Source organism: Canis aureus, chromosome 27 (assembly GCF_053574225.1).
Source record: "Canis aureus isolate CA01 chromosome 27, VMU_Caureus_v.1.0, whole genome shotgun sequence".
Taxonomy (NCBI): Eukaryota; Metazoa; Chordata; class Mammalia; order Carnivora; family Canidae; genus Canis; species Canis aureus.
In genome coordinates, this window is record NC_135637.1 from 8,415,839 (window position 1) to 8,441,566 (window position 25,728).

General features: G+C 48.0%; 1 protein-coding gene across 2 annotated transcripts in view; it reads right to left on the minus strand.

Moving 5' to 3' along the window:
• The window catches only part of AACS (acetoacetyl-CoA synthetase), a 57,788-nt gene extending 50,018 nt beyond the window's left edge, over positions 1–7,770 (minus strand). Inside the window, exons 1-2 of one of the 2 annotated variants that reach the window (XM_077875251.1) lie at positions 7,564–7,770; positions 320–423 (exon numbers count right to left, since the gene is read on the minus strand). In XM_077875251.1, the coding sequence (XP_077731377.1) occupies positions 320–423; positions 7,564–7,693 (234 nt within the window). In that variant the 5' untranslated portion in view covers positions 7,694–7,770. The remainder of the gene's footprint in view (positions 1–319; positions 424–7,563) is intronic. The other variant, XM_077875250.1, reaches the window with a different exon arrangement.
• Positions 7,771–25,728: the final 17,958 nt, after the last annotated feature.

A 25,728-nucleotide genomic window follows, 5' to 3' on the forward strand; every position in this document is an offset into this window, starting at 1 on the left:
TGTTATGTGTATTTTACCACAATTAATTTTTTTTTTTTTTTTTAGATAAAATAAAAATAATATGATGATGCCCTGCTACATAGGATCGTTCAAGGTTCCAGGTCAGGGCCTGGGGTCCACACATCAGAGTCCAGAGGTTGCATAGTCTCCATGGATTCTGTGACCTCAACACAATTTTCTGCCAACTCCCTAGAACAATGACTTTTTCCCACTGATGTGAGGCTTCAAAAGAAAATATGATTCAGTGTTCCCAAAAATGAACACTTTATTTTGGAACGAAACCATAAAAAGATAACACATAAGCAAAATCCCTACTTACCTCATCATACATGCGTGAGAAGACAAGTCCACTGAATTTCCAGAACTCTGCCCAGAAGTCTGAATATGATTCAACTGACCAGTGGTATAAGTCATCATAATTTTCTAAAAATAAAATATAATGGCACATAGCTCAAACAAATCTTAGAAAGTCTTATCTCGAAAAACATTTTTAAGACAGGTGGATGCCAGAGTGGCTCTGTTGGTTAAGTGTCTGCCTTTGGCTCAGGTCATGATCTTAGGGTCCTGGGATCGAGCCCCATGTTGGGCTCCCTGCTCAGCAGGAGCGTGCTTCTCCCTCTCCCTCATGCTCTCTTGATTATCTGTCTCTCTCTCTCTCTCTCAAATAAATAAGATCTTATTAAAAAATTTTTTAAAAAAAAGAAAGTCTTGGCAGTTCTTTTTTTTTTTTAAGATTTTTATTTATTTATTCATGAGAGACAGAGAGAGACAGAGAGAGAGAGGCAGAGACACAGGCAGAGGGAGAAGCAGGCTCCATGCAGGGAGCCCGACGTGGGACTCGATCCAGGGTCTCCAGGATCACACCCTGGGCTGAAGGTGGCGCTAAACCGCTGAGCCACCCAGGCTGCCCTTGGCAGTTCAATAATAAGATGGGACACACCTAACGAATTACAGGTATGTCTGAGTGGTTCAAAGGCATCTGATAAGAAATTACCTGGGGGCTGGGGGGGTAGGGCTAGGTGTCTCAGCCCTTAAGCACCTGCCTTCAGCTCAGGTCATGATCCTGGGGTCCTGGGATGGAGCCCACATAGATCCCATGTTGTAGCCCCAAGTTGTCAAGCTCCCTGCTCAGTGGGGAGCCTGCTTCTCCCTCTCCCTCTGCCTAACCCCCACCCCCTGCTCATTTTTCTCTATCTCTAATGAATAAATAAAATCTTTCAAAAAAAAAAAAAAAAAGAAATGATCTGAGGGAGGTGGAGTATCCTAATTCTTACCAATGGGAGCAAATCTACCACTGCTAGTCCCTAAAACAAATGAAGCAAAGAAGCAGTGATTTCATACCCTAATCAACATGCCTAAGAACATGGGCCCTGAAGCCAAATCCTGGCTTGGCCATTTATTAGCTGTGTGACTTTGTGGAAGTTACTTGAGCACAGTGTCTCTGTTTCTCCATCTGTAAAATGGACATAGTTAATAGCACCCCCCCCTTGACAGAGCTTTGGGAGGATTTAAATGAGCATAAACACACACATAAGATGCTAGAACAGGGCCTTAGACAGAATTGGACAGAATCAGAGAACTACATTAAGCTTGCTATTATTACATCATACAAACGTAGGAAAGCCACATCCAACAGACTTCAAAACCCAGAAGTGCAAAACTAAAAGCTCACTGATGACTTCTTGTGCCAGTAACAGTGTTAGGGGAGAGGAAGGAATGATTATTTATTTTGACTTTTGAATAAGCAATACATTTGCATGATTCAAAATAACAAAATATAGATCATACAGGAAAAAGTTCCTCTCCCTCGTGCCCTACAATCATTTAACTTTCCTTGTCCAGAAGTAACCAGTTAAAGAGTTTTGTGTGTCTTTCCAGATTTTATGGGCAAGTTAATACACTCCTATCACTCCCTCTTACACAAAGGGAAGGCCCCTCTCCACACCAGCTTCCAATCCTGAGACCTGGGATGGTCCCCGCCCCTCACTGGGCCTTTCTAATCTCCACATACTGTGAGAGGCTCTCCATTCATATGCTGGTGCTGCAGGGACCAGGTAACTGCAGGAAGATGACCAGCAGGGTGTCAGGAAGAGAAAAAAAAAGGGCCCAACACTTAGGTGAGGCTGAAGTCTCTCCTTCCCATCAGTCAAGCTGAAGACTCAATGGCCCATCCTGTCCCCAGTCCTGGTGGACAGGGAGAGAGGACGTAGAGGGAGACAGCTCTGAAAGCAGACACTTGCTGCAGAAGGAGGGGACTGGCCCTGGCAGCAAGGGCAGGATCAGGACACTGAGAGGAAGCCAAGAGTCCAGATGAAGGGGCTGCCACAGGGATGGAGAAGGATCAACTGGGGATGAAACAGGGAGAGGTGGCACACATGTCACACAGTGATGGAGAAGCAGGGCTTCAGGGTGAATCCTGGCAATGATGCCTGCACCTCCTTCAAGCCCCTGGAGAACTTCCCTCCAGCCCCACCCACCTGCTCAAGCATGCAGGGAAAAACACCAGGGACCAGGCATCTGGAATACCAGGGCCAACCCTGACTCTAGAGACCATGCTCAGAGACCTCAGGTAGGCCAGTCTGCCTCTCTGGGACTCAGTTTCCCTATGTGTCACCTGGAGATTGACTGGAGAAGGATATGGATGCTCCCATGACAGAGGAGAGGTAACCCTGTGCTCCAGGGCTGAGCTAGACACTTAAAACCAATGGTGATGGGCAAGCTGCTCCGCCCCCTGAGTCCCAGCATTGTTGTCTGCAAAAGGGGAATAACAACAGTGACCCGGGGGAGCAGTAGAGCAGTAGAGGGTGTCCTTAAAGACACAGGGTTCAGAGTGCAACAATCTGGGTTCAGAACCTGCTATGTGAGCTCAGATGAGTAATCAATCATCCCTGGGCCTCAGTCTCTCCTCCATGAAAGGAAGATAATAGAACTTGTCACAGGGTCACTGTCAAGAACTGAAAGAATCAAAACACACAAAGCACTAAGAACGGGGCTTGGCAGAGAGAAAGCACCTGGCACGTCAGCCACTAACATCACTGCTGGTCATCTCTCAGGAGCACGACACATACCGGGCTAGCCAGGCTAGCTGACGCGATATGATGGGCTGCGACCTGGGGACAGGGCTGGGCAGGTACTTGAAAGCGTTCATGAGCAGGGGCGCTCCAGCTTCTGGTCCTGAAGGTGGGGCAAATGCAGACCCAGGACAGCCCTGGGAGAGAGAGCCTCTGCCCAGCCCCCACTGAGGAAGCTGCCCTGCCCCCAAACAGACCCACAGCTCCATTCTTTCCTGGTCTTTGTTTTTGGTCATCTTGATTCTCACAAAAGCCAGAGTTCCAAGACAAAAAACTCTCTCCCCTCCCAGCTTACGCGGAGATGGACCAAAGGCTTGCCACCCACGCCCCCACTGAAGACTGCAAAAACCCATCAACAGTGAGTCACCAACAAGGTCCACGAGGGAGGAAGATGCCACCTGCCTGCCAATCTGGGAACTGAGCGGTCCCCACAGCCCCCTAACACTAGGAGGACCACAGAGAAAAGGATGGACCTTGCGCAGAAACTCCTCCACCCTCCAAGACCCAGCCCGGCCCAGCCCGGTCATCAAGAATGACTCCACAGACCAGCAGGGGCCCCTCCCAGCCCCCACTCACCCCCTCCCGGCCCCTACTCACAGCCTGCACTCCTGAAGCCCAGATGACCCACCATGGGCATGTGTGGTTCAATCTGCACTGTGCTCATGAAGAACCTGATCTAGCTGCCAACGTACTGTGAAATTCGGTGTTCCCACCTTCTCCTGGGGTTAGACGCCTATGCTTCTGGCCTCCCACACTTCCATCTGTGTGCTGCCCCCCTCGCCACACTGAGCAGGGCTCCTCAGTGTCACCAGCAGGATGTTATGGAAATGACCAAGGGCTACTTCTGAGGCCAGGCCAGGTCAGGGACACCTCAGCCGTGGCCTTGCTCTCCTGGATGGCTAAGGCACTGTCACACCACATAGTGACAAGCAGCTATCGAGCTGGGTGACAGCTGCCCACCAGCCTCCCCTGAGCCTTCCCCCACATTCAAAAGGCAACATAATGCAGGAGAGACTAATGATTCTGGAAACAGACTACAGGTCCACCACTCACAGCTGCAACATCCCCACCCAGACTGAGTTTCTGTTTTCCCAGCTGGGGAATGGGGTCAAAGCAGCATGTACCTGGCCAGCTTACTGAGGGCAGTATCAGTGGATGCATGTAAAGCACCCAAGAAGGCTGACTGGTGGGGCACCTGGGGGGCTCAGTCAGTGAAGCTTCAGCCTTTGGCTTGGGGCATGATCCTGGGATCAAGTCCCATGTCAAGCTCCCTGCTCAGCAGGGCATCTGCTTCTCCCTCTCCCTCCAACTCCCCATTGTGCTCTCTCTACCTTCTGCGTCAAATAAATAAAATCTTTAAAAGAAATTTTTTTTAAATAATAAAAGCTAACTGGTACCATTATCCACCTCACCTGCTGGGCCCCCCATAGGCATCTGAATTTGCAATTCACCCCCTTCTTCCTCTCCACCCATGAGAATTCAGACCAGTCTACACCTCCCAACCTCAGCTCAAGACCCAGCAGCCTCTTTCCACTGCAGTGACAGACCCAGTCCACAGTAAAGTGCTTTGGAGACACAGCTGGCTGCCCCTGGGCCCAGGCTGGTCACTGACTCACTGCAGCGCTGCTGTCCTGCAAGAGCTTTCTCTCCCAGCTATGCTTGAGCCATTTGAGAACAGGGACCCAGCCTTCTATTTGTGGGCAAACGCAATCCCAGCTGCTTGAACGCTGAAATGATCTGTAGCTCGTGGCATACAGAAAGACACGTGGCACAGTCCACCAAAAGAACATGTCCTTTAAAGCAGGTGTCACTCCCCTAATTACAGAGGGCTGGTACATGCAGCATGACCCCTGGGGTCTTTGTGAAAGAGGCCTCTCATGCACATATGCTAGGCTGCCATAGAGGGCTGCTCCACAGGAGGTCTGCATCCGGAGGGCCCCCAGGTCTATGTAGGTTTTCTGGGAGTCCACAGGTGAGCTCTGCTAGAAGCAGTGAGAAAAACAAACCAACCTGTGGCCCTCGTAGTGGGAAAGAGAATAGGTAACCCTGCCAAGGCTGGGGGAGAAACCTCATGCCAACCTTGGTCTAGGGTGACAGACCAAGCTGGAGAAAGCGCCCCCATCCCTACATCCATCCATCCTTGAAGCTGGAGCACAACTGAAGCACCCCGGGAAGATGTGTACCTTGCTCTCTCTGTACGTGGGGGTACAACATTGCTCAATACTGCATGCCAACTACACGCACGCCCCAGGGAGGAGGAGGTGTGCAGCGGATACAAGTTCAAGGGTGCAGTCCTTAAGCAATTTGAATACTTAAAAATTAATGAAAAGGCGAGGCAGAATGAAAGTCCAAATTACATGCATTTGAAGAACAGGAGAAAGGAGAAAACATTCAAAGACAATGATCAAGACAAGGCAGCATTTGAGTTAGACCTTAAAGCCCAAAACCTCCAGGGCTGAGCTTCTGGAAGAGAGAGAAGCAGCAGACGGGCTCAACCATCAGGAGTGGAAGAGGAGGAAAAGACAAACACCAAGCTCTAAATCATCCTCCAACCAAGAGGAGAACCCAGCTCAGCCCAGCTCATTGCCACCATGTGGGGACACAGATCACAGGCCTTTGGGTTTTCAAAAGAAGTCAGAAATCTTGCTTTTCCTATGCAGTCTCCCAGTTTGTGAGCCGCTTGAGCCAAGTCTTCAAGTCCAGTCTGGGCTCATTCCCCCAGCTACCAGCCCTGAGCAGGCCAACTAGGAGCTGCCAGTGTGTGGTCGGGTTTATGCAGCAACCCACAGGCCAGGTGCAGGTGACCGCTGGGTGTGAGGGCCTCCTGCCTCCCTCACACCACCCACTGACACAGGTCCTCTCTCACCATGCCCATTTTACAGACGGGGAAAGTAAGACTTGGTCTCACAGCTAGGTCACACGGCTAGGAAGTGGTGGAGCCAGTTCAAAATCCAGGTAGTCAGGTCAGATGCATCTCGCCCACCTCACAACTCATGTGTAATCATTTCCTAAAGCACCAAGGCTAGTTAAGCACAGGAGAACACTATACCTCTGCTAGCAGAAGAAAGAAAGATGGAATTGAGGTGAGGTGACAGATGAATATCTTACTCCTGGCTCTTTCTGGGAATCAGGTCTGTTCTCCCCCAATCCTACACACGTTAATTTACCAGCTAATACCTGAAAGGCCCAGAGTAATAAGCCACATCTGTCTCCAAGATGCTTTCTGTGTAGTGAGCAGGAGGGAGGGAGCTGGGTTCACCAAGGGAAGGGGCTCACTGGAAGCTATGACACCCATCATACAGTGGAAGGCTTGGAAGCTGCCAGGTGGCACCATGCAATTCCACGGTCAACAAGGGACCATTGTGAGCCTCTGAGCTAAGGAGTGACAAAGTCAGACCTGTGCTCCAGTGAAGCAAGCAGGGTGTCCCGAAGAGAAGAGGAAGGAAAAGCAGGAAGCAAGGAAACCGGCCAGTGTTCAGAGTAGAGGGAACGAGGGCCCCGGGAAAGCGGGGGATGTAAGCAGCAAGGCAGTGTCACTGAGGACTCCCCTACACAGGACAGATGGCCCCATGTCCACTTCTGTCAGGGCAGCTGAGAACAGCGATGCCACCACAGAACCACAGGAGTCCCAGAAGCCAGCTGAGGGCCACGAGGGGAGGGAAGTGGCCAGAGAGGAGCTGAAACCCCTCAAGGTGGGGAAGGTCCTGCAGGAAATTGGACAAGCCAGCTAGAGCTGGCAGGAGACACGTGCAGGTGCTTCTCACCCAGAAAACGGGCCCCCGCGGGCCGGCCCACAGGCAGCCAGGCCAGGCAGTTTCTGAGAGCCAGGGTGGTGGCTGCAGGGAGGGGCCATGCCTAGGTTCTGCCGGGGGCTGGGAGGGTAAAGTAAACAGGAGGAAAACGAGTCCTGCCTCAATCCCAAAGGCTGTATTTTCTTTCAGAAAAGAGTGTCTTTCTCCTGTGGGTGCTGGATTCCATGCTAGCCCTTTAGTGATGTCAAGTTGGGGGGGGGGGGCTAGGAGGGGACAACACAAGGTGTTACTGGCTGGCAAGTGGCCCCCACAAACATAGGGGAAGAGCCACAAGTTAGAAAGACTCCATGTCTGGGAGGAAGCCCCCCCTGCCCCCAAGCCAGACGCAAGACGCCAGGGAACACCTCATCTCCCAAGGAGGAAGCCTAGCGAGGGATCTCAGGCCCCAGAGGTTCCAAGGCGGTGGGGGAGCCTCCCAGGGACAAAGATGCTAAGAGGGCGAGTGGGGGCCCCTCCTGGGACACAGATGCTACAGCGGGGAGGGGCCGTGCACCTGAAAGCACAGACAAGGGGGCAAAGCGCACGGTCAGAAGGAGCCCCACCCCGGGGAGACGGGAGCCCCTGCCCACCCCCAGCGGCCCCTCCCGGAAGCGGGCGGGGAGGAGACCCCGGGGGCTCGGGGGCTCGGGGGCCGGGGCGCCCGGCAGGCGCGGGGCAGCGGGGGCGGCGCGCGCACTCACCCAGCGCCAGGCCGCAGGCAGCAGCCACGGCCGCCCGGAAGCGGTCCATGTGCGTGCTCTTGCTGTCAGGCTCCCACATCACCTGGCTCTCCAGGATCTCCTCCCGGCGGGCCCGCGGCTGCTTGGACATGGCGGCGGCGGGGCTGCGCGGCGACCGGGGCCGGCGGGGGCCAGGCCGGGGACGGCGGCGCGGAGGGACGGCGGGGTCCGGGGCGGCGGGCGGCGGGCGGCGGGCGGGCAGCGCTACTGAGCGCGGCGCGGCCGCCGCCTGCGGGATCCCAGCCCGGCCCCGCCCCCGCCCCCGAGGCCCCGCCCCCGCCCCGAGGCCCCGCCCCCGCGGCCCCGCCCCCCGCCTGTAACCCTCCGCGGGCGCCGAGCCTCGCAAAGGAGTGCGGGCAGCCGCGCCCCGCGGCCTCAGGGCCCTGGACCCACGCGCGCGTGCGGGGGGTGGGGCTACGCAGGCGCACTGCGCCCGGGCTCCCACCTCCCCTGCCGCGCCGAGGGGTGCAGCAGCGCGGGAAGCCGGGGGCGGGAGGCCGGGGCTGGTGCCCGGGCTCATTCATTCGCTATTGATTTGTTCTTCCTGCAGATAACCTAGCGCTGCTGGGTACCAGGCACCGTCCGGGGCTCCGCAGGTGCAGCAGCGGACGAAGCAAAGTTCCTGCCCTGGGTCAACAGGAGGTAAGGGGCGGAGGAGATAGGTAGGTCACAGACAGTACAATGCAAATAGTGAAAATATATAGTGTACAAGAGTGTCGTGTAGATAATACGTATACTGTTATTCGTGTGTAATAGAAAGTGTTAAGTACTATGGAAAGAAATCCGGGAAGGATAGAAAAGAAAGAAGGACGAGTGTTTCCATTTAAATAGAGCTGTCAGGGAAGGTTCCATGAAAAGGTGACGTCAGGGGCACCTGGGTGGCTCAGTGGGTCGGGCATCTGCCTTCGGCTCAAGTCACGATCCCGGAGGTCCTGGGATTGAGCCCCGAGTGGGCTCCCTGCTCAGTGGGAAGTCTGCCTGCTTCTCTCTCTGCCCTCCCCACCGCTCGTTCTTTCTCTCTCAAAAGTTTTTTTTAAGATTTTATTTATTTATTCATGAAAGACACAGAGAGAGAGGCAGAGGGAGAAGCAGGCTCCACGCAGGAGCCAGATGCAGGACTCGATCCAGGGACTCCAGGATCATGCCCTGGGCAGAAGGCAAACGCTCAACCTCTGAGCCACCCTGGTGTCCCTCTCTCAAATAAAATCTTACAAAAAAAAAAAAGAAAGAAAGAAAGAAAAAAAGAAAAGGTGACATCTACCATTGACTTGAAGCAGGTGACAGGTGTCATGAGCTCTTCAGTATCTGGGGAGAAAGTTTCCAGGCGGAGATGACAGCAGGTGCTAAAGTCCTGAGGAGTGTTGGGTGTAGTTTGAGAAATAGTAGTGTCCAGCATTTTTTCTTTGACTTGAAAGACCTGAGGTAGAAGATAAAGTCAATGGGGGCACCTGGGCAGCTCCAGGTGCTGAAGCATCTGCCTTCAGCTCAAGTCATGATCCCAGGGTCCTGGGATGGAGCCCCAGCTTGGGCTCCCAGCCCAGCAGGGAGCCTGCTTCTCCCTCTTGCTCCTGCACGTATTCTCTCTCTCTCTCTCTCTCTCTCAAATAAATATTTTTTTTAAGAGGAGGAGGATAAAATCAATGAAGGGAAACGTGGCAGGCAGCCCAAGTGGCTCCTGAAGACCGTGAAGAACAGCTTTTACCATGGGCAAGATGAGACCACTGAAGGTTTTGAGCAAGAGAAGGACATGTTCTGACTGTAATAGGAATCCCTCTGCTTGCTCAGCTGAGAATAGGCTTCAGGGAGCAGGTGTATCAGCAGGGAGACCAGTTAGAATAATGTTGAAATAGATGATGGTGGCTGGACCAGGTGGCAGAGAAAAATGGGACTTGGGTATATGTTGAAGGTTTATTTATTTCACTCCTACTGTACATGGGTTGGCTCTGTGCTAAGGACCTTCGCACATTCCTTGTAACTTGTTTTGACAGCAACCCAATAAGCTTCTCCACGTTTTTTTTCAGTGTTGGGAGTTTTATGAAGCAACCTCACCACTAAAATCACAAACAGCTTCCATCTGTCAATAACCACAAATAAACATAGGTTCTCATTTAAAACAGGATTTTGGGGATCCTTGGGTGGCGCAGCGGTTTGGCGCCTGCCTTTGGCCCAGGGCGTGATCCTGGAGACCTGGGATCGAATCCCACGTCGGGCTCCCGGTGCATGGAGCCTGCTTCTCCCTCTGCCTGTGTCTCTGTCTCTCTCTCTCTCTGTGTGTATGTGTGTGTGTGACTATCATAAATAAATAATAATAATAAAATAAAACAGAATTTTGCTATGTAAACATGATTTCCAGAAAAGCTGTCCCCCCTCCCCCACCTCAAAGTTCTAGAGCCAGCTCTGGCTCTTTGTTTGAGTTATCACCTTTGCCAAGGCATGAGTTCATCTTGACTGGGCAGGAGAGTCATCTTTGAGGGATTGATGTTTATTTCCTCTGACACCATAATGCAAATTCCACAGGAGCAAAATCCTTGTTTCACCAGGTTCTCCAGGATTCCCAGAGCCTGATCCATAATAGGAGCTCAACAATCATTCAGGGCAGTCCAGGTGGCTCAGCAGTTTGCACCACCTTCAGCCCAGGTTGTGATCCTGGAGACCCAGGATTGAGTCCCATGTCTGGCTCCCTGCATGGAGCCTGCTTCTCCCTGTGTCTCTGCCTCTCTCTCTTGTGCTGTGTCTCTCATAAATAAATAAAATCTAAAAAAAAAGAAAGAAACAGCCATTCAGGGGCACCTGGGTGGCTCAGTGGTTCAGCATCTGCTTTTGGCTCAAGTCATAATCTCAGGTCCTGGGATCAAGTCCTGCATCAGCCTGCTTCTCCCTCTGCCTATGTCTCTGCCTCTGTGTGTGTGTCTTTCATGAATAAATGAATAAAGTCATAAAAAAAGAAACAGTCATTCATTCAAAAATGCCTATTGGGTGCCCGTCCTTAACTAGGCAAGGAGGTTCTGCTATGTAAGGCATAGACCTGGCCTTCGTAGAGTATGCAAATTGCAGTTTGACTAGGGGACTGGCCAATTCTCACGGAGGGCGGAGGGCTAGGTTTACACACCTGACAGCCACTTGATTCATTCTTAATCCCTTAATCCTGGCCCACCCAATCAGGCAAAGCATCTGTAGAGGACCCAAGGGAGAGGCAAGTTTATATAGCCAAAATAACTGGGTACTTTGTCATCATCCCTTTGACATATCCAGACACACACAAACCCTTGGAAATACCTTTTTAGGCCTCACCTTGCTGTCTCATCCTTCTTAACAAGATTAGACAGGGAGAAGAGGAGGAGATTCAAGAAAGTTCCTCCCATTTAAAATGGGAACATTGCTGGCCCTTCTTGACCAAGAACCTTAAACTATTTATTGTCTATGTGCAACCTTTCTTGCATCTCTGCACTTACCCTCTTCTCGCACTTACCCTCTTCTCCTTGTACCTGTTGCTTATTTTTGATGAGAGAGAAAACACAGAAGAAGAGGGAGAGAGAATCTTAACCAGGCTCCATGCCCAGCAGAGCTCAATCTTATGACCCTGAGACCATGATCTGAGCTGAAATCAAGAGTTGGAAGCTAAATTGACTGAGCCACCCAGCTGCCCCTAGTTTGGTACTCTTTATACACCACACTCCCAAAATTCTAAACTCCATCCTATTCTAGGTACTTCAAAGATTTTTAAAAGAACACAGAAATTTACCAGGTCAGGGGCACCTGGGTGGCTCAGTCAAGCCTCTGCCTTCTGCTCAGGTCTTGGTCCTGGGATCAAGCCCTGCATTGGGCTCCCTGCTGAGCGGGGAGTCTGTTTCTTTCTCCCTTTGCCCCTACTCATGCTTGCTCTCTTGCATTGTCTCTCTCTCTCACAAATATATAAAATATTTTTTTAAAAAAGGAAAATGAAAGAAAGAAAAGAAAAGAAAAGAAAAGAAATTAATTTTCCTGGCCAGACCAGATGCACCTACACTTCTTCAGAGACAGGAAATTATGAAAACGTATTGGGTCCTCTGGAATATGTTGAAAGCAACTTCAAGAGAAAAGCAAGAGTATTTGGAAGTAGTGAAGAGTTTTCCAAAAAGGCCCAAACTGATGGTCCGGAAGAGGAGTGGCACCCATAGTTGGAGTACAAGTCAGGGCTATCTGAAAGTCCAAGTGCTTTTAGCAATATGAATCTCATTTTTCTCCTCTCTTCCCAAAGCATGATATTTCTTTTTTTTTTTAAGATTTTATTTATTTATTCATGAGAGACACAGAGAGAGAGGCAGAGACACAGGCAGAGGGAGAAGCAGGCTCCATGCAGGGAGCCCGACTAGGGACTCCATCCAGGGACTCCAGGATCATGCCCTGGGCCAAAGGCAGGCGCTAAACCGCTGAGCCACCCAGGGATCCCCCCAAAGAATGATATTTCTTTGTACACATAGAAACAAATACCATCATGCTAAGATGCAACTGGAAAAGAATCCAAAAAATCTGTCCTTGAGAGACAGCTAGGAAATAACGTGGACCACTGACAGCTACCCACCTACTAGGAGCACCACCAAATCCAACTCTGGAGGCTCTCCTGGAAGGATCGTGCCAACTCAAGGGATTGGATCTTGACTTAAACTGACATTGGAAAGTTTCATCATAGCCTTAAATGGACATCCTTTTTATAACTTAGGGTTTTAGGGGTGCCTGGGTGGCTCAGTCAGTAAGCATCTGACCCTTGACTCAGGTCATGACCAGAGTCCCAAAATGGACACCCCTCCCCCTTACCCCATCTGGCTCCTTGCTCAGCAGGGAGTCTGCTTGCCCCTCTCCCTCTGCTCCTCTCTCTGCTCCTCCCTGAAGCTCCTTCTCTCTCTCTCTCCCAAATAAATAAAATCTTTTTTAAAAATAAAATAAATAAACTGAGAGGTTTAAAACAAAACGAAAAAAAATGATGATTCGCTCTCGTTGGAATGAATACACCTGACATAATTGAATACCATACACGTTCATCTGTCTGATCCATTAAGAGAGACCAGATCTGAAAGAAATGGCCTTTAAAATGTATCCGTGAAAAAATTTAAAAAAATAAAAATAAAATAAAATAAAATGTATCCGTGGGGCAGCCCAGGTGGCTCAGTGGTTTAGCATCTGCCTTCGGCCCAGGGCATGATCCGGGAGTCCCCGGATCGAGTCCCACATCGGGCTCCCTGCATGGAGCCTGCTTCTCCCTCTGCCTGTGTCTCTGCCTTGCTCTCTCTCTGTGTCTCTCATGAATAAATAAATCTTTTAAAAATGTATCCGTGGATGTTCTTCAATGTATCGAGACATTTTGAAGAGAAAATATTGAAAAGTAGAAAGTGAATCGGTGTCTGTAAATTTCACTTCTCTGGTTATTCCAAAATCAGTACATTCCAACCCAAGCCGAACTTCACCCTTAGGAGACACGTCTCAGCCAGAGAGCGCTGAAAGAATGGCATTTACTCATCAGAGGAGGTCTTGGAGCAGAGACCCTGTTAATACCCCAGGGCAAGGAAGTAGGAATCGAGATGAGTTCATAGTAAGCCTCTGTGTCTGTTAAGTGGGTCAAGGAGGATTGAGAACATAGATACTGTCTCCGGCAGTCTGAAGGACTGTAAGAATGGGGTGGATTATCTGTCAATTAATTGTGTAAAAGCCGCTGAGCATCACATGGCCCTTGGAAATTGGTCCCCAGGGGTTGACGTCCTCTCTAGTTTAAGCCAATCACAGCCCTCCTTCTTCTTTGCCGGATTGGCTTGTGGGTGGGCAAAAAAAAAACAAATCTCGGCCAATGAGCTCGAAAGGGCGCGAATGGGGGGGGGGGACTTGCACCCATTTTCCCCTGGGAGGACGTTTTGCAGGAAGCTGCGCTGGGCATGTAGCGATCCGCAGAAGCATGGCACAAGAAAGCCCCTGAGCAGAGGGTGGCAGAGCAGAGGACGAAAAGCTGGATCCTCTTGCTGAGCTGCAGAGCAATCCTGTGACTAGCCCGGGGCTTCTGGCTGAATAAATAGTAACTGTCATCATGGATTAAGCCGCAGGGAGTCAGATTGCCATACCTTGCTGCCAAAAGCATGCTAACCGAGACGATCACCAAAGGTCATTCCACTTGCGCTCTCCCCTGAAGGGGCTTGTGTTCACTTTAGTACATTCATCACCCACATGACATAGCCTAGAACACCTGATCCCAAGATAGGCAGGCATCAGTAAGAACCAAGGTGTATTCAATCCCCAAACTAGTATGCCCCTCTATCACAGTCTGAAGATTCTCTACCTAAAAAGGGGGGCAGGGAGAGCATCCCACTCAGCGCTAAGCCTTAGGAGGAGGAACCTTTCAGAGAGAGGACATAGTAAAAGCAAAGACCCAGTCAAATGGAAGTGGCTTTCCAGGACCTTGGGAGGCCACAGGGTAAGGACTGTGGATTTTATTTAAAGTGTGATTAGAAGCCATTTGGAAAGTTTTGTGTGTGGGTGTTCTTTTTTTTAAGATTTTATTGATTGATTGATGAGAGACACACACAGAGAGAGGCAGAGACGTAGATAGAGAGAGAAGCAGGCTCCCCACAGGAAGCCCGATGCAGAATTCAATCCCAGGACCCCGGGATCATGACCTGAGCCAAAGGCAGACACTCAACCAATGAGCCACTCAGGTGCCCCCATTTGGAAAGTTTTGAGTAGGGGAGTGATGTGTCATATTTTGAAAGCTCTATTCTAGCTGCTGTGTGGTAATAGAGTAGTGAGGCTGAGTTTGGAGAGGGAGGTATTGCTAAGGTTCACATGGGGTATCATGGTGGCTTGACTAGGGTGGAAAGGTGGGAAATATTGAGAAGGAGAGAGCCATGTACCTGTATACCAATATAAGCTTAGAAAGAGATATATCTTTAAATATCTATCTACACATAGAGATATTTGGAGACCAAGAGAATATGGTGTGGGGTTAGATAGTAGATAGCAATGCTTGGGGTCCAGACAAGATCAGAACAACTTCTAGCATAGAACTAATTTTCCCCAAGTCATAACCAAAGTAGTAATGCATATGACTTGATGGAGAAAAGACCAAAAGGGACAAGAAGCTGACATATTTCCATTTCCTGTGGCTGTTGACACAGGAGGCTTTCTCAGGCTGATCCAGGAGAATGGTGAAGAGTGAGTCCAAACAGAGACTCAGCCAAATTCATGGGTTCATCAGGCAAAAGGGTTATTGGAGGATTTCTTTTTCTGGCTTCCGTGGTGTGGTTGCCTCAACCCTCCCTGTCTACCCACAGGGCTGTGGAAATCCAGTGGATGCCAGCAACCAAGGGCCAGATGTGCCTAAAGTGATGTCCCAAAGTTCAACCACCCCACCTCCTCTCCCACCACAGGAGAAAGCAGAGGGGTACATGTGGTCACGAACCAAGAAGAGGGACACGGAGGTGGTGGGATAGTGATCCTGTGAGGCAACCAAAGCAGATGCTCTACAGATGTGCCAGCACGATGAACCTCAAAAACATAATGTTAAGCAAAAAAGCAAGCATCAGAGGTGTACGGACTTTTATAGAAAGGGGTTAAGTAGGCAAAACCCAAAAATATGTGGTTTAGGAATACATACCTGTTAGAGAAACATAAAGAAGGCCGAGAAATGCTTATCAACATTCAGGACACAGGGTTCTTCTAAGAGAAAGGAATGAATTTAAGGAAGGACTTCCAAGTTACTGGAAAGACTTCCAAAATACCCTATTAAACGGGATCATAGGAACAACATACACATTTATTCTTTTTTTTTTTTTTTATTCATGAGGAACACAGAGAGACTGGCAGAGACACAGGCAGAGGGAGAAGCAGGCCCCCTGCAGGGAATCTGATGTGGGACTCAACCCCAGGACCCTGGGATCAGGACCTGAGCCAAAGGCAGACTCTCAACCACTGAGCTACCCAGGTACCCCAAATTTATTATTCTTTAAACTGTACACACATACTGTATCCAGTCTTTTTTGTATACTTCATACTTTTCACAATTAAAAGTAAATAAATAAGGGGCTCCTGGGTAGTTCAGTTGGTTGAGTGTCTGACTCTTCATCTCAGTTCAGGTCTTGATCTTAGGATCATGAGTTTAAGCCCCATGTCAAGCTCCACACTGGGCATGTAACCTATTAAAAAAAAAAAAAGGGGGGCACCTGAGTGGGTGAGCGTCTGCCTTTGACTCGGGTCATGATCCTGGGGTCCTGGGATCTAGTCCCACATCCAGCTCCCCTCAGGGAGTCTGCTTCTCCCTCTGCCTATGTCTCTGCCTCTCTCTCGGTCTCTCTCATGAATAAATAAAATATTTTTTAAAAAAGAAAGAAAATTAAATAATTAAAACCCTAATGACATCAATGACTGTGTTATTTCACAAGCCTAGACTGAAAATTTGTAAACAAATTTCAAGTCTGTCAATAGGAGAATGGCTAATGAAGTGCAGTACATTCCAGACCTTGCAATACTGTGTGCATCAGATAAAAACAGTGAAAGCGACCTACAAACAGCATAGTTCTCAAAGAGATTGTTCAGGAGGAAAAGCAAGTTAGATAGTAGAACGATAGCAGAATGATATCTACAGCTATAGAAAAATACATCTAAAATACCATTTGTAGGGCAGCCCCAGTGGCGCAGTGGTTTAGCACCACCTTCAGCCCAGGGTGTGATCCTGGAGAGCCAGGATCAAGTCCCACGTCAGGCTCCCTGCATGGAGCCTGCTTCTCCCTCTGCCTGTGTCTTTGCCCCTCTCTCTCTCTGGTCTCTCATGAATAAATAAATAAAATCTTTAAAAAAATAAAATTAAAAAATATGTATTACTTCTTTGGTACATATAATATATATTCCCCACACACTCATATATGTGTAGGAAAGATATTGTAAGGGATTGAGTGGTGGAAAGATATGTCCACCTGGAACTGGTGAATATGACCTTATTTGGAAAAAGCATCTTTGCAGATATAATTAAGACAAGGATCTTTTTTTTTAAGATTTTTTTTAAGATTTTATTTATTTATTTATTCATGAGAGACACACACACAGAGAGAGGCAGAGACACAGGCAGAGGGACCCTGATGTGGGACTTGATCCTGGGTCTCCAGGATCACACCTTGGGCCAAAGGTGGCGCTAAACTGCTGAGCCACCAGGGCTGCCCAAGGCAAGTATCTTGAGATAAAATCATTCTAGATTATACTCACATAGTCCCTAAATCTAATGACAAGTGTCCTTATAAGAGAAACAAGTGGGATCCCTGGGTGGCGCAGCGGTTTAGCGCCTGCCTTTGGCCCAGGGCGCGATCCTGGAGACCTGGGATCGAATCCCACATCGGGCTCCCGGTGCATGGAGCCTGCTTCTCCCTCTGCCTGTGTCTCTGCCTCTCTCTCTCTCTGTGTGGCTATCATAAATAAATAAAAATTAAAAAAAAAAAAAAAAGAGAAACAAGTGAAGAGGTCTTGTGACAATGGAGGCAAGAGGTTGGAGGGATGCAGCCACAAGCCAAGGAGTAGCCACCAGAAGCCAGCAGCCACCAGAAGCTGGACACACCAAGGAAGGAATCTCTCTAGAGACTTCAGAGGGAGGACAACCCTCTCCACACCTTCTAGAGCTGGAAAAGAATAAACTTCTGTTGTTGTCGGCTACCAAGTTTGTAGCCATTTGTTATGGCAGCCTCAAGGAAACTAATACAAATATTCATTAAACTGCAAACAGTGGTTAGCTCTGGGGAGGGAGGACGAGAAGCTGTAGTCCTGTCTGCCATGTCCCCATTTTTTTATAAGAAGAACTACTCTAGGGATCCCTGGGTGGCGCAGTGGTTTGGCGCCTGCCTTCGGCCTAGGGCGCAATCCTGGAGACCCAGGATCGAATCCCACATCGGGCTCCCAGTGCATGGAGCCTGCTTCTCCCTCTGCCTGTGTCTCTGCCTCTCTCTCTCTCTCTCTCTCTCTCTCTCTGTGACTATCATAAAAAAAAAAAAAAAAAAAAAAAAATTAAAAAAAAAAAAAAAGAAGATCTACTCTATTATTTTTTGCAGAGTTAAAACTTAATATCTTTGGTGGGAGAGCCTGGCTGGCTCAGTCAGCACAGCATATAGTCTTGATCTTGGGGTCGTGAGTTTGAGCCCTACATTGGGGGTAGGGTTTAGTATAAAAACTCTACCTTTGCTTACCTGTGCATGATCTGGCTTGCCCTTAGAATCTATGAGCCTGGCACCCAGGGGATGCTCTGGAAAGGTCTGCAGAATCAATCAATGAAGGCTCATGGTTTATACAAGTACTTCTAAATATTGGCCCATGCTCAGAGCCTCCCACTTTAACCCTTCCCTGTCCTTAAGACCAGAGAGGAAGATTTCCATTGGCAGCTGCTGGACAGGGATCTCAATCATTCACCAAATGTTTTCGACCTAGTATAGGTGAGGAGCTGCAATGAATGAACAAGGCAACCATGGTGTACCCCAACCCCCACACATCTGAGCTCATGAGCCAGAGGCAGCACAATGAGATGAGAACACTAAATTAACACTCAAGGTCCTCCAGCAGGATGTTCCTGAATAGACTAAGAATATATTCTTGAAGCACATTTTCTATTCAATATTCAAGACAAAAAAAATCAGATTAAATTATTATTCTTAGGGACGACTCAGGGGCTCAGAGGTTGAGCATCTGCCTTTGGCTCAGGGCATGATCCCAGGGTCCCGGGATAGAGTTCTGCGTCAGGCTCCCGGCATGGAGTCTGCTTCTCCCTCTGCCTGTGTCTCTGCCTCCCTTTCTCTCTCTCTCTCTCTCTCTCTCTCTCTCTCTCTCTGCCTCTCATGAATAAATAAATAAAATCTTAAAAAAATAAATTATTATTCTTTGAATCTCATTCAAGACTATCATGCCACGAAACATCATTTTCTGGTAAATAGGAAATCTGGCCAATTCTGCAAATCCACTGAATTGATTATTTGGCAAATTGGCTTTTGGCAAATTGATTTCTGAAGCATTGGACTACTTCTGCTGAGATCACCTGGGAGAGACATCTGTCACTAGTTCTAATGCCACCCCCTCAAACAAGCCCTCCCTAGCCAGCCACTATTTAAGCAATCTGCCCACCCTCTCCAGGAACCCTGCACATTATTTCATTTTGCTTTCTTACAATACAAGTCTAAATCATCCTTATTATTAATTTGTTTACCGATTAATCTTTTTTTTAAGATTTTATTTATTTGGGATGCCTGGGTGGCTCAGTGGTTGTGTGTCTGTCTTTGACTCAGGGCGTGATCCCACAGTCCCAGGATTGAGTCCCGTGTCGGGCTTCCTGCATGGAGTCTGCTTCTCCTTCTCTGTGTGTCTGCCTCTCTCTCTGTGTCTCTCATGCATAAATAAATAAAATCTTTAAAAATTTTATTTATTTATTTATTTATTTATTTATTTGAGAGAGAGGGAGCAGGAGAGAGAGAGCATGAGCTGGAGGGGAGAGGCAGAGGGAGAAAAAGAAACAGACTCCCTGCTGAGCAGGGAGAAGGATATGGGGCTCAATCTCAGGACCCTAAGATCATAACCTGAGCCATAGGCAGATGCTTCACCGACTGAGCTACCCAGGAGTCCCACTTTTTAATCTTCTGTCTTTCCATTTACAATAAAGTTCCACGAATCCTGGGACCTTTCTTCATGTGTTGGTACATGAAAGCACACAATAAATATTTGTCATATAAATGCATTGTCCCCCACAGCTCACTGATATCTACCACTGTGGCTCCTGGCAAACAGTCAGAGGACAAGGCTACATTCTTACCATTTTTTGTGTTACACTCAGCCAGTGAACATCACCCACAACCCAGTGATATAGTATGAACAGGGCCTTATTATACAGTGAAACAGATATTCTCACCAGCAGAGGCCTCATTTAATGCTCAAGAGATCAGCCATACAAGCCATCGAATGCTTGCCACGGTTTCCCCTCTCTTGCTTGTTTTTTTTTTTTTTTAAGATTTTATTTATTTATTCATGAGAGACACAGAGCGGGAGAAGCAGAGACACAGGCAAAGGGAGAAGCAGTCCCCTGCAGGGAGCCCAATGTGGGACTCGATCCAGCAACTCCAGGATCACGACCTGAGCCAAAGGCAGGTGCTTAGACCTGAGCCAAAGGCAAGTGCTTAACCGCTGAGCCACCCAGGCATCCTGCCTCTTGCTTGTTTTTAACAGGACAAGGAAAGGTGGCCAGATGAGGTGACTGCCCACCCTCTGGCTTGATTTGGCTTCTTTCTACTCTTACGCAAATGTCAAATCCTCAGTATTGAAGCCAGGCTTCCAGAGAAAAGGATGGTGAAAAATACCAAGTCTCTAGTGTATTCAGCTGGCACACATGGTGAAGGAAGGGACTAGATGGTGTAATAAGATGCAAAGAAGTCTACAAGGCACCTAGGTGGCTCCTTGGGTTCAGTGTGAGACTCTAGGTTTTGGCTCAGGTTATGATCTCAGGGTCTTGGGATCAAACCCCACTTGGGCCTCCTTACTCAGCAGGGAATCTGCTTGAGATTCTCTCTCCCTCTGCCCTTCCCCCTGTTCACATGTTCCCTCTTCCTCTCAAATAAGCAAATCTTTAAAAAAATTTTTTTTTCAAAGTAGTCTTGGGGAGCCTGGCTGGCTGGGGCTGGGGAGCCTGTGATTCTTGATCTTGGGGTCATGAGTTTGAGCCCCACATTGGGCGTAGAGATTACTTAAATACATAAACTTTAAGATTCAAATAAGTATTATTTTCTCACACACGTAGTTCCCTTTCCTCTTTATATACCATCGCCTGTGCACATAGTACAAGGCCTCCCAAAGGCTGCTCCTTGTTTGGAAACTTTAGCCCGGCCTGTCTCATTGCATGAGGTACAATGCAAAGTAGCGCCAGGTCTCGGTCTACTCTGAGCCTGTTTTCAGGCAGAGCACTAATCACCATAGAAATGAAGTCCTCTGGGCTTCTGCAAGCTCCCAGACAGCACCTGGTTGCTGTCATCTGCTTCCAGGCTGCACCAGTAGCTCCGTGCATATCATGAAAACACCAGAGAACCCGAGGATTTAGAGCCTCTCCTCAGTGTCATGAAGCCTAGACGGTGCACTTCTTTCGGACAGTTTGGGCAATGTAAGCCTTTTATTTATTTGTATTCACGATTCCTCTTGGTGGTGGTGTTTGTTTTTTTTTTCTAGTGCACTTTTTTTAGAGATTTTTTTTTAAGTGTTTTTAAAGTCAAGAACTTATTTTATTTTAAAATTAAAGATTTTTTTTTAAAGATTCTATTTATTTGTTCATGAGAGACACAGAACCCCGGGATCACGCCCAGAGTGGAAGGCAGACGCTCAACCACTGGGCCCCCCAGGCGCCCACACGCCAGCGTGTGCATCCGTAGGCCTGGTCCTGCGAAGCAAGGAAACCCCGATGCCCCAGGCTGCCGGCAGCCGCCGGGCCTCCCCGACGAGGCGCGCCCGCAGCCCCGCCCCGCCCCGCCCCGGCCGGGCCTCCCCGCGCTCTGGGCCACCAGCCCCGCGGAAGGATCCCAGCCACGCGGCGCACCACGCCGAGCACGCGCTCTGATTGGCTGGCCGAAAGCTGGCCTCACATCAGCCCAGGAGGCCGCGCGGCCGCGAGGCGCCCTGAGCACCAGCCAATCGCAAGACGCTCCGGCGCGTGGGCCGCGCCTCTCAGCCAATCCCAAGGGGGAGCTGGAAAAAGGTGTGACCAATCGGAGCTGGGCAGGGGCGGGGTCACCCTTCGACCGCGAAGGCCGACTGCTGTCACCTTGACAACCCGGCCTGTCCTGGGGCGAGTCGGTCCGGTCGCGCCAGCTGCTCCCCGGCCCGCCCTCCAGTAGTCACCCTTGGCCTCACTGACTCACGCCCTGGAGATCCGCTCCGGAGCGAAGCGTCTGGGCCTTGTTTATGCTTTCCTGGCCATGTTGTTGTGTGTGCGTGGGCGAGCGGGTCTGCAGGGCTCGGTGCACGGGGGGACCCCACCAAGTCCTCCCGTAACTCACGTTCCCAAGACTGGCTTGCCCACTTTAAATATTTGCATTCAACAAGGCGGTGCTTCATTTTAATTAACGCCGGTTACTCTGATGGGTGCAGTGTTAGAATAAATTTTACTCAGTGCAATGCTTGGTGCATTTCAGAGAAAAACTCCAGGACTTTTAGAGGTTTTAATTCATTGCACACTTAACGTCAGAGGATGTATTTAAAGTTTTCAGATTGCTGGGGCGCCTGGATACTCAGTTGGTGAAGCATCTGCCTTGGGCTCAGGTCCACAATGGACTCCCTGCTCAGAGGGGAGCCTGCCTTCCCCTCTGCCTACTGCTCCCCTTGCTTGTGCACTCTCTCTGACAAATTTTAAAAATCTTAAAGAAAAAAAAAACAAAACAAAACTGTATTTTTAAGTAATTCTGTAACCCTGTAGGGCTCCCTATTCAGCAGGGAGTTTGCTTCTCTTGCTCCTCCTGCTTGTGCTATCTCTTGCTCTCAAATAAATAAATAAAAATGTGAAAATTAATAAAGTTTTCTCTTTTTTTAAAGATGTTATTTACTTATTCATGAGAGACACAGAGGCAGAGACACAGGCAGAGGGAGAAGCAGGCTCTATGCAGGGAGCCCCATGTGGGACTCAATCCTGAGATCACACCCTGAGCCAAAGGCAGACGCTCAACTGCTGAGCCACCTGGGTGTCCCAAAAATAATAAAGTTTTCAAGTCGGGTGATGGGCATGATATACTTTTCAAAACTCCAGTGAAATCTGGGGAGATCTCTAAGTTCTGAAAGTCGAACTTGAAACCTTTGTGAAGGTGGGAGCCAGAGCCAAGTGAAATAAATATTAAAAATATCTGTGACTGAAAACACTAAAATAGGGACAACTGGATGGCTCAGCAGTTGAGCATCTGCCTTTGGCTCAGGGTGTGATCCGGAGTCCTAGGATCGAGTCCCATATCAGGCTCGCTGCATGGAGCCTGCTTCTCCCTCTGCCTGTGTCTCTGTCTCTCTGTGTGTGTCTCTCATTAATAAATAAATAAAAATCTAAAAAAACAAACAAACAAAAAACACTAAAATAGGATGGGGAAGGAATGAGATGCTCCAATCAGAAACCTCTAGAAATGAAAAGATAATTTAACCCAAACATATAGCTTCGGACTCCAGTAGGACTTCATACTGCTACCTTCCTTTCACGGTTATGGTCACCATTCTATTGTTTTAGATGTTTTCTAAACATAGAGCTCTGGATAGAGTAATAGGCACAGTTCATATCTGAATTCTCTGCTCAAAAATCAGCTCTTTTATTTATTTTTTAGTTTTTGTAAGATTTTATTTTTATTTTTTTAAGATTTTATTTATTTATTCATGACAGACACACACAGAGAGAGAGGCAGAGACACAGGCAGTGGGAGAAGTGGGCTCCATGCAGGGAGCCCAATGGGACTCACTCCTGGTCTCCAGGATCACACCTTGGGTTGAAGGCGGTGCTAAACTGCTGGGCCACCGGTGCTGCCCAGATTTTATTTTTAAATAATCCTTACACCCAGTGTAGGGCTTGAATTTAACAACCCTGAAATCAAGTAACATGATCTACAGACTGAGTCAGCCAGGGGCTCCAAAAACCAACTCTTTCTAATGATGGTATTATTTTCTCACCAAGCCTATCAACAGGAACCTGCAACAATTGATCTTAGGCACTCTGAGAGGGCACCTGGTGGCTCAGTAGTTGAGTGTGTCTACCTTTGGCTCCAGGCATGATCCCGAGGTCCTGGGACCGAGTCTCACATCAGGTTCCTCGCAGGGATCCTACTTCTCCCTCTGCCTGTATCTCTGCCTCTCTCTCTGTCTCTCATGAATAAATAAAATCTTTAAAAAAATAAAATAAAGCGCTCTAAGAAAAACTTTGACATAGAAAAAAATATGTAAAAGAGGCCAGAATTTATTGTCATAATGCAGGGTAAACTGCAGGCATTATCTTAGCACTGGTAATGAAAATATCCTGTCAGCATTGATGGGAGTAGCTTTTCTGACTTTTATCCAGGCTTGAGACTGGTGTGATTGTGTCATCCTTTCTTTAGGCACACCCTCTCACTTGAGCTGACATTTGGTTGTGGATCATACATTCTTTTATGAGATAACCTCTTTGTAGCTGTTTTTTGTTTTGTTTTGTTTTGTTTTTTGCTAATTCTATTAGTATTCAATTTAATAGCCTATCATTTACATTTTCCCAATGCCCAATGAGTATTTTTTTTTAAGATTTTATTTATTTATTCATGAGAGACACAGAGAGAAGCAGAGACACAGGCAGAAGAAGAAGGCTTCCTGTGGGGAGTCCAATGTGGGACTTGATCATGGGACTCTGGGATCATGCCCTGAGCCAAAGGGAAATGTTCAACCACTGAGCCACCCAGGTGCCCCCCTCCCAATAAGTATATTTTATGATTTAATCAAATTCCAGTTCACAGCAGCCTTCTAATATTGAAGTCAAGTATGGATTTACGAATGAAAAATTGTAATTCAGCAGTGATTGAAAGTAGTTGGCATTATGATTTTAGTGCCTGTAAGGATGGATTTCATCACTGGCTTTAGGGTGAAAGGATGACACACTTTGCCACAGAACACACAGAATCTTACTGAAAGATAGCTCAAATCCCAGGCCTGAAGGAAACTGGCTCTCCTTAAAGAGTCATGGGATTAAATACTATCAGACATTCTTATTTCACTCTGATTAATAATGCTTACCCTCACTGTGTCACAACTAAAGTAGACAGAACAAAAAAAGTTGTTTAGAACACAAATGAAAACAAGCTTACCATTAGAATAATGGTGTAAATGCAATTTTTATTCAATCGCTGATAGATTGGTTTCAAGTTTTCTACACTAATGGAAAGATGGCATGAAATTAACAGCCTAGTTCCTAGAAAACTACAGACAAAACTGAACCCTTAATGTCATATTGTGTTTATTGTATTATATTGTACAATAATGTTATATTGTGGGGCACCTGGGTGGCTCAGTTGGTTAGGTGTCTGCCTTCAGCTCGGGTCATGACCCCTGCGTCCTGGGATGGAGCCCTGCATTAGGCTCCCTGCTTGGTAGGGAGCCTGCTTCTCCCTCTCTCTCTTGTGCTCTCTCTCTCTCTCTCTGTCAAATAAGGAAATAAATCTTTAAAGAATATGTTATATTGTGTTATAAGTTATGCTGTGTCACATGTATAATCATGTCATATTGTGTTATATAATGTTATGTGTCTTATTATATAATAATGTTATTTAATAATGTTATGTTGTATCATTAGATAATGTTATATTGTGTTATACTGTATAATGTTACATTATATGTCCTGTTGTGTTATATAATCATGTTATATAGCATCATATTTGCACCAAGTACAACAATTTGCATGAAAGTCATAGCAACACATGTGAGCTTAGCATAAATAAGTCAATTTAGGAAGTGCAGATGTATGAGCAGCCCGGTGGCTCAGCGGTTTAGTGCTGCCTTCAGCCCAAGGTGTGATCCTGGAGACCCAGGATCGAGTCCCACATCGGGCTCCCTGCAGGGAGCCTGCTTTTCCCTGCCTGTGTCTCTGCCTCGCTGTCTCTGTCCCTCTCATGAATAAATAAATAAAATCTTAAAAAAAAAAAAAAAGAAGTGCAGCTGTTGATCAATAAGCAAATGGTTAAATAACTTATGGCATATCCACAAAATGGGATACTAGCCAAATAATGGGACAGCTGGCTGAGATATATGTACATAAATATCAGGTTCCAGAAAAATGTAGATAATATGCTATAATTTGTGCTAAAGATGGTATAGATGGTATATAAATATATGCTTGTAGTCCCTGGATATGACTCCTAGCTGGAGTCCTAAGAAACTGGTGATAGGGGTCCCCTTAGGGGCAGAAAGGTGGTGAGGAGACTAGGCAGGAGCAAGACTCCCTAGACACTCCTTTGAACCTCTGAAATGTGTACTATGTGATTGCTTGCCTCCACCAGTGAGCCTCAGACTTTATGGTTCAGGACTGCAACATACTGAGTGTTGTGTTTCCCCACCTCATTCATATGTAGAACCCTAACTGCTAGCCCCTAACCCCCAGTGTGATAGTATGAAGAGATGGGGTCT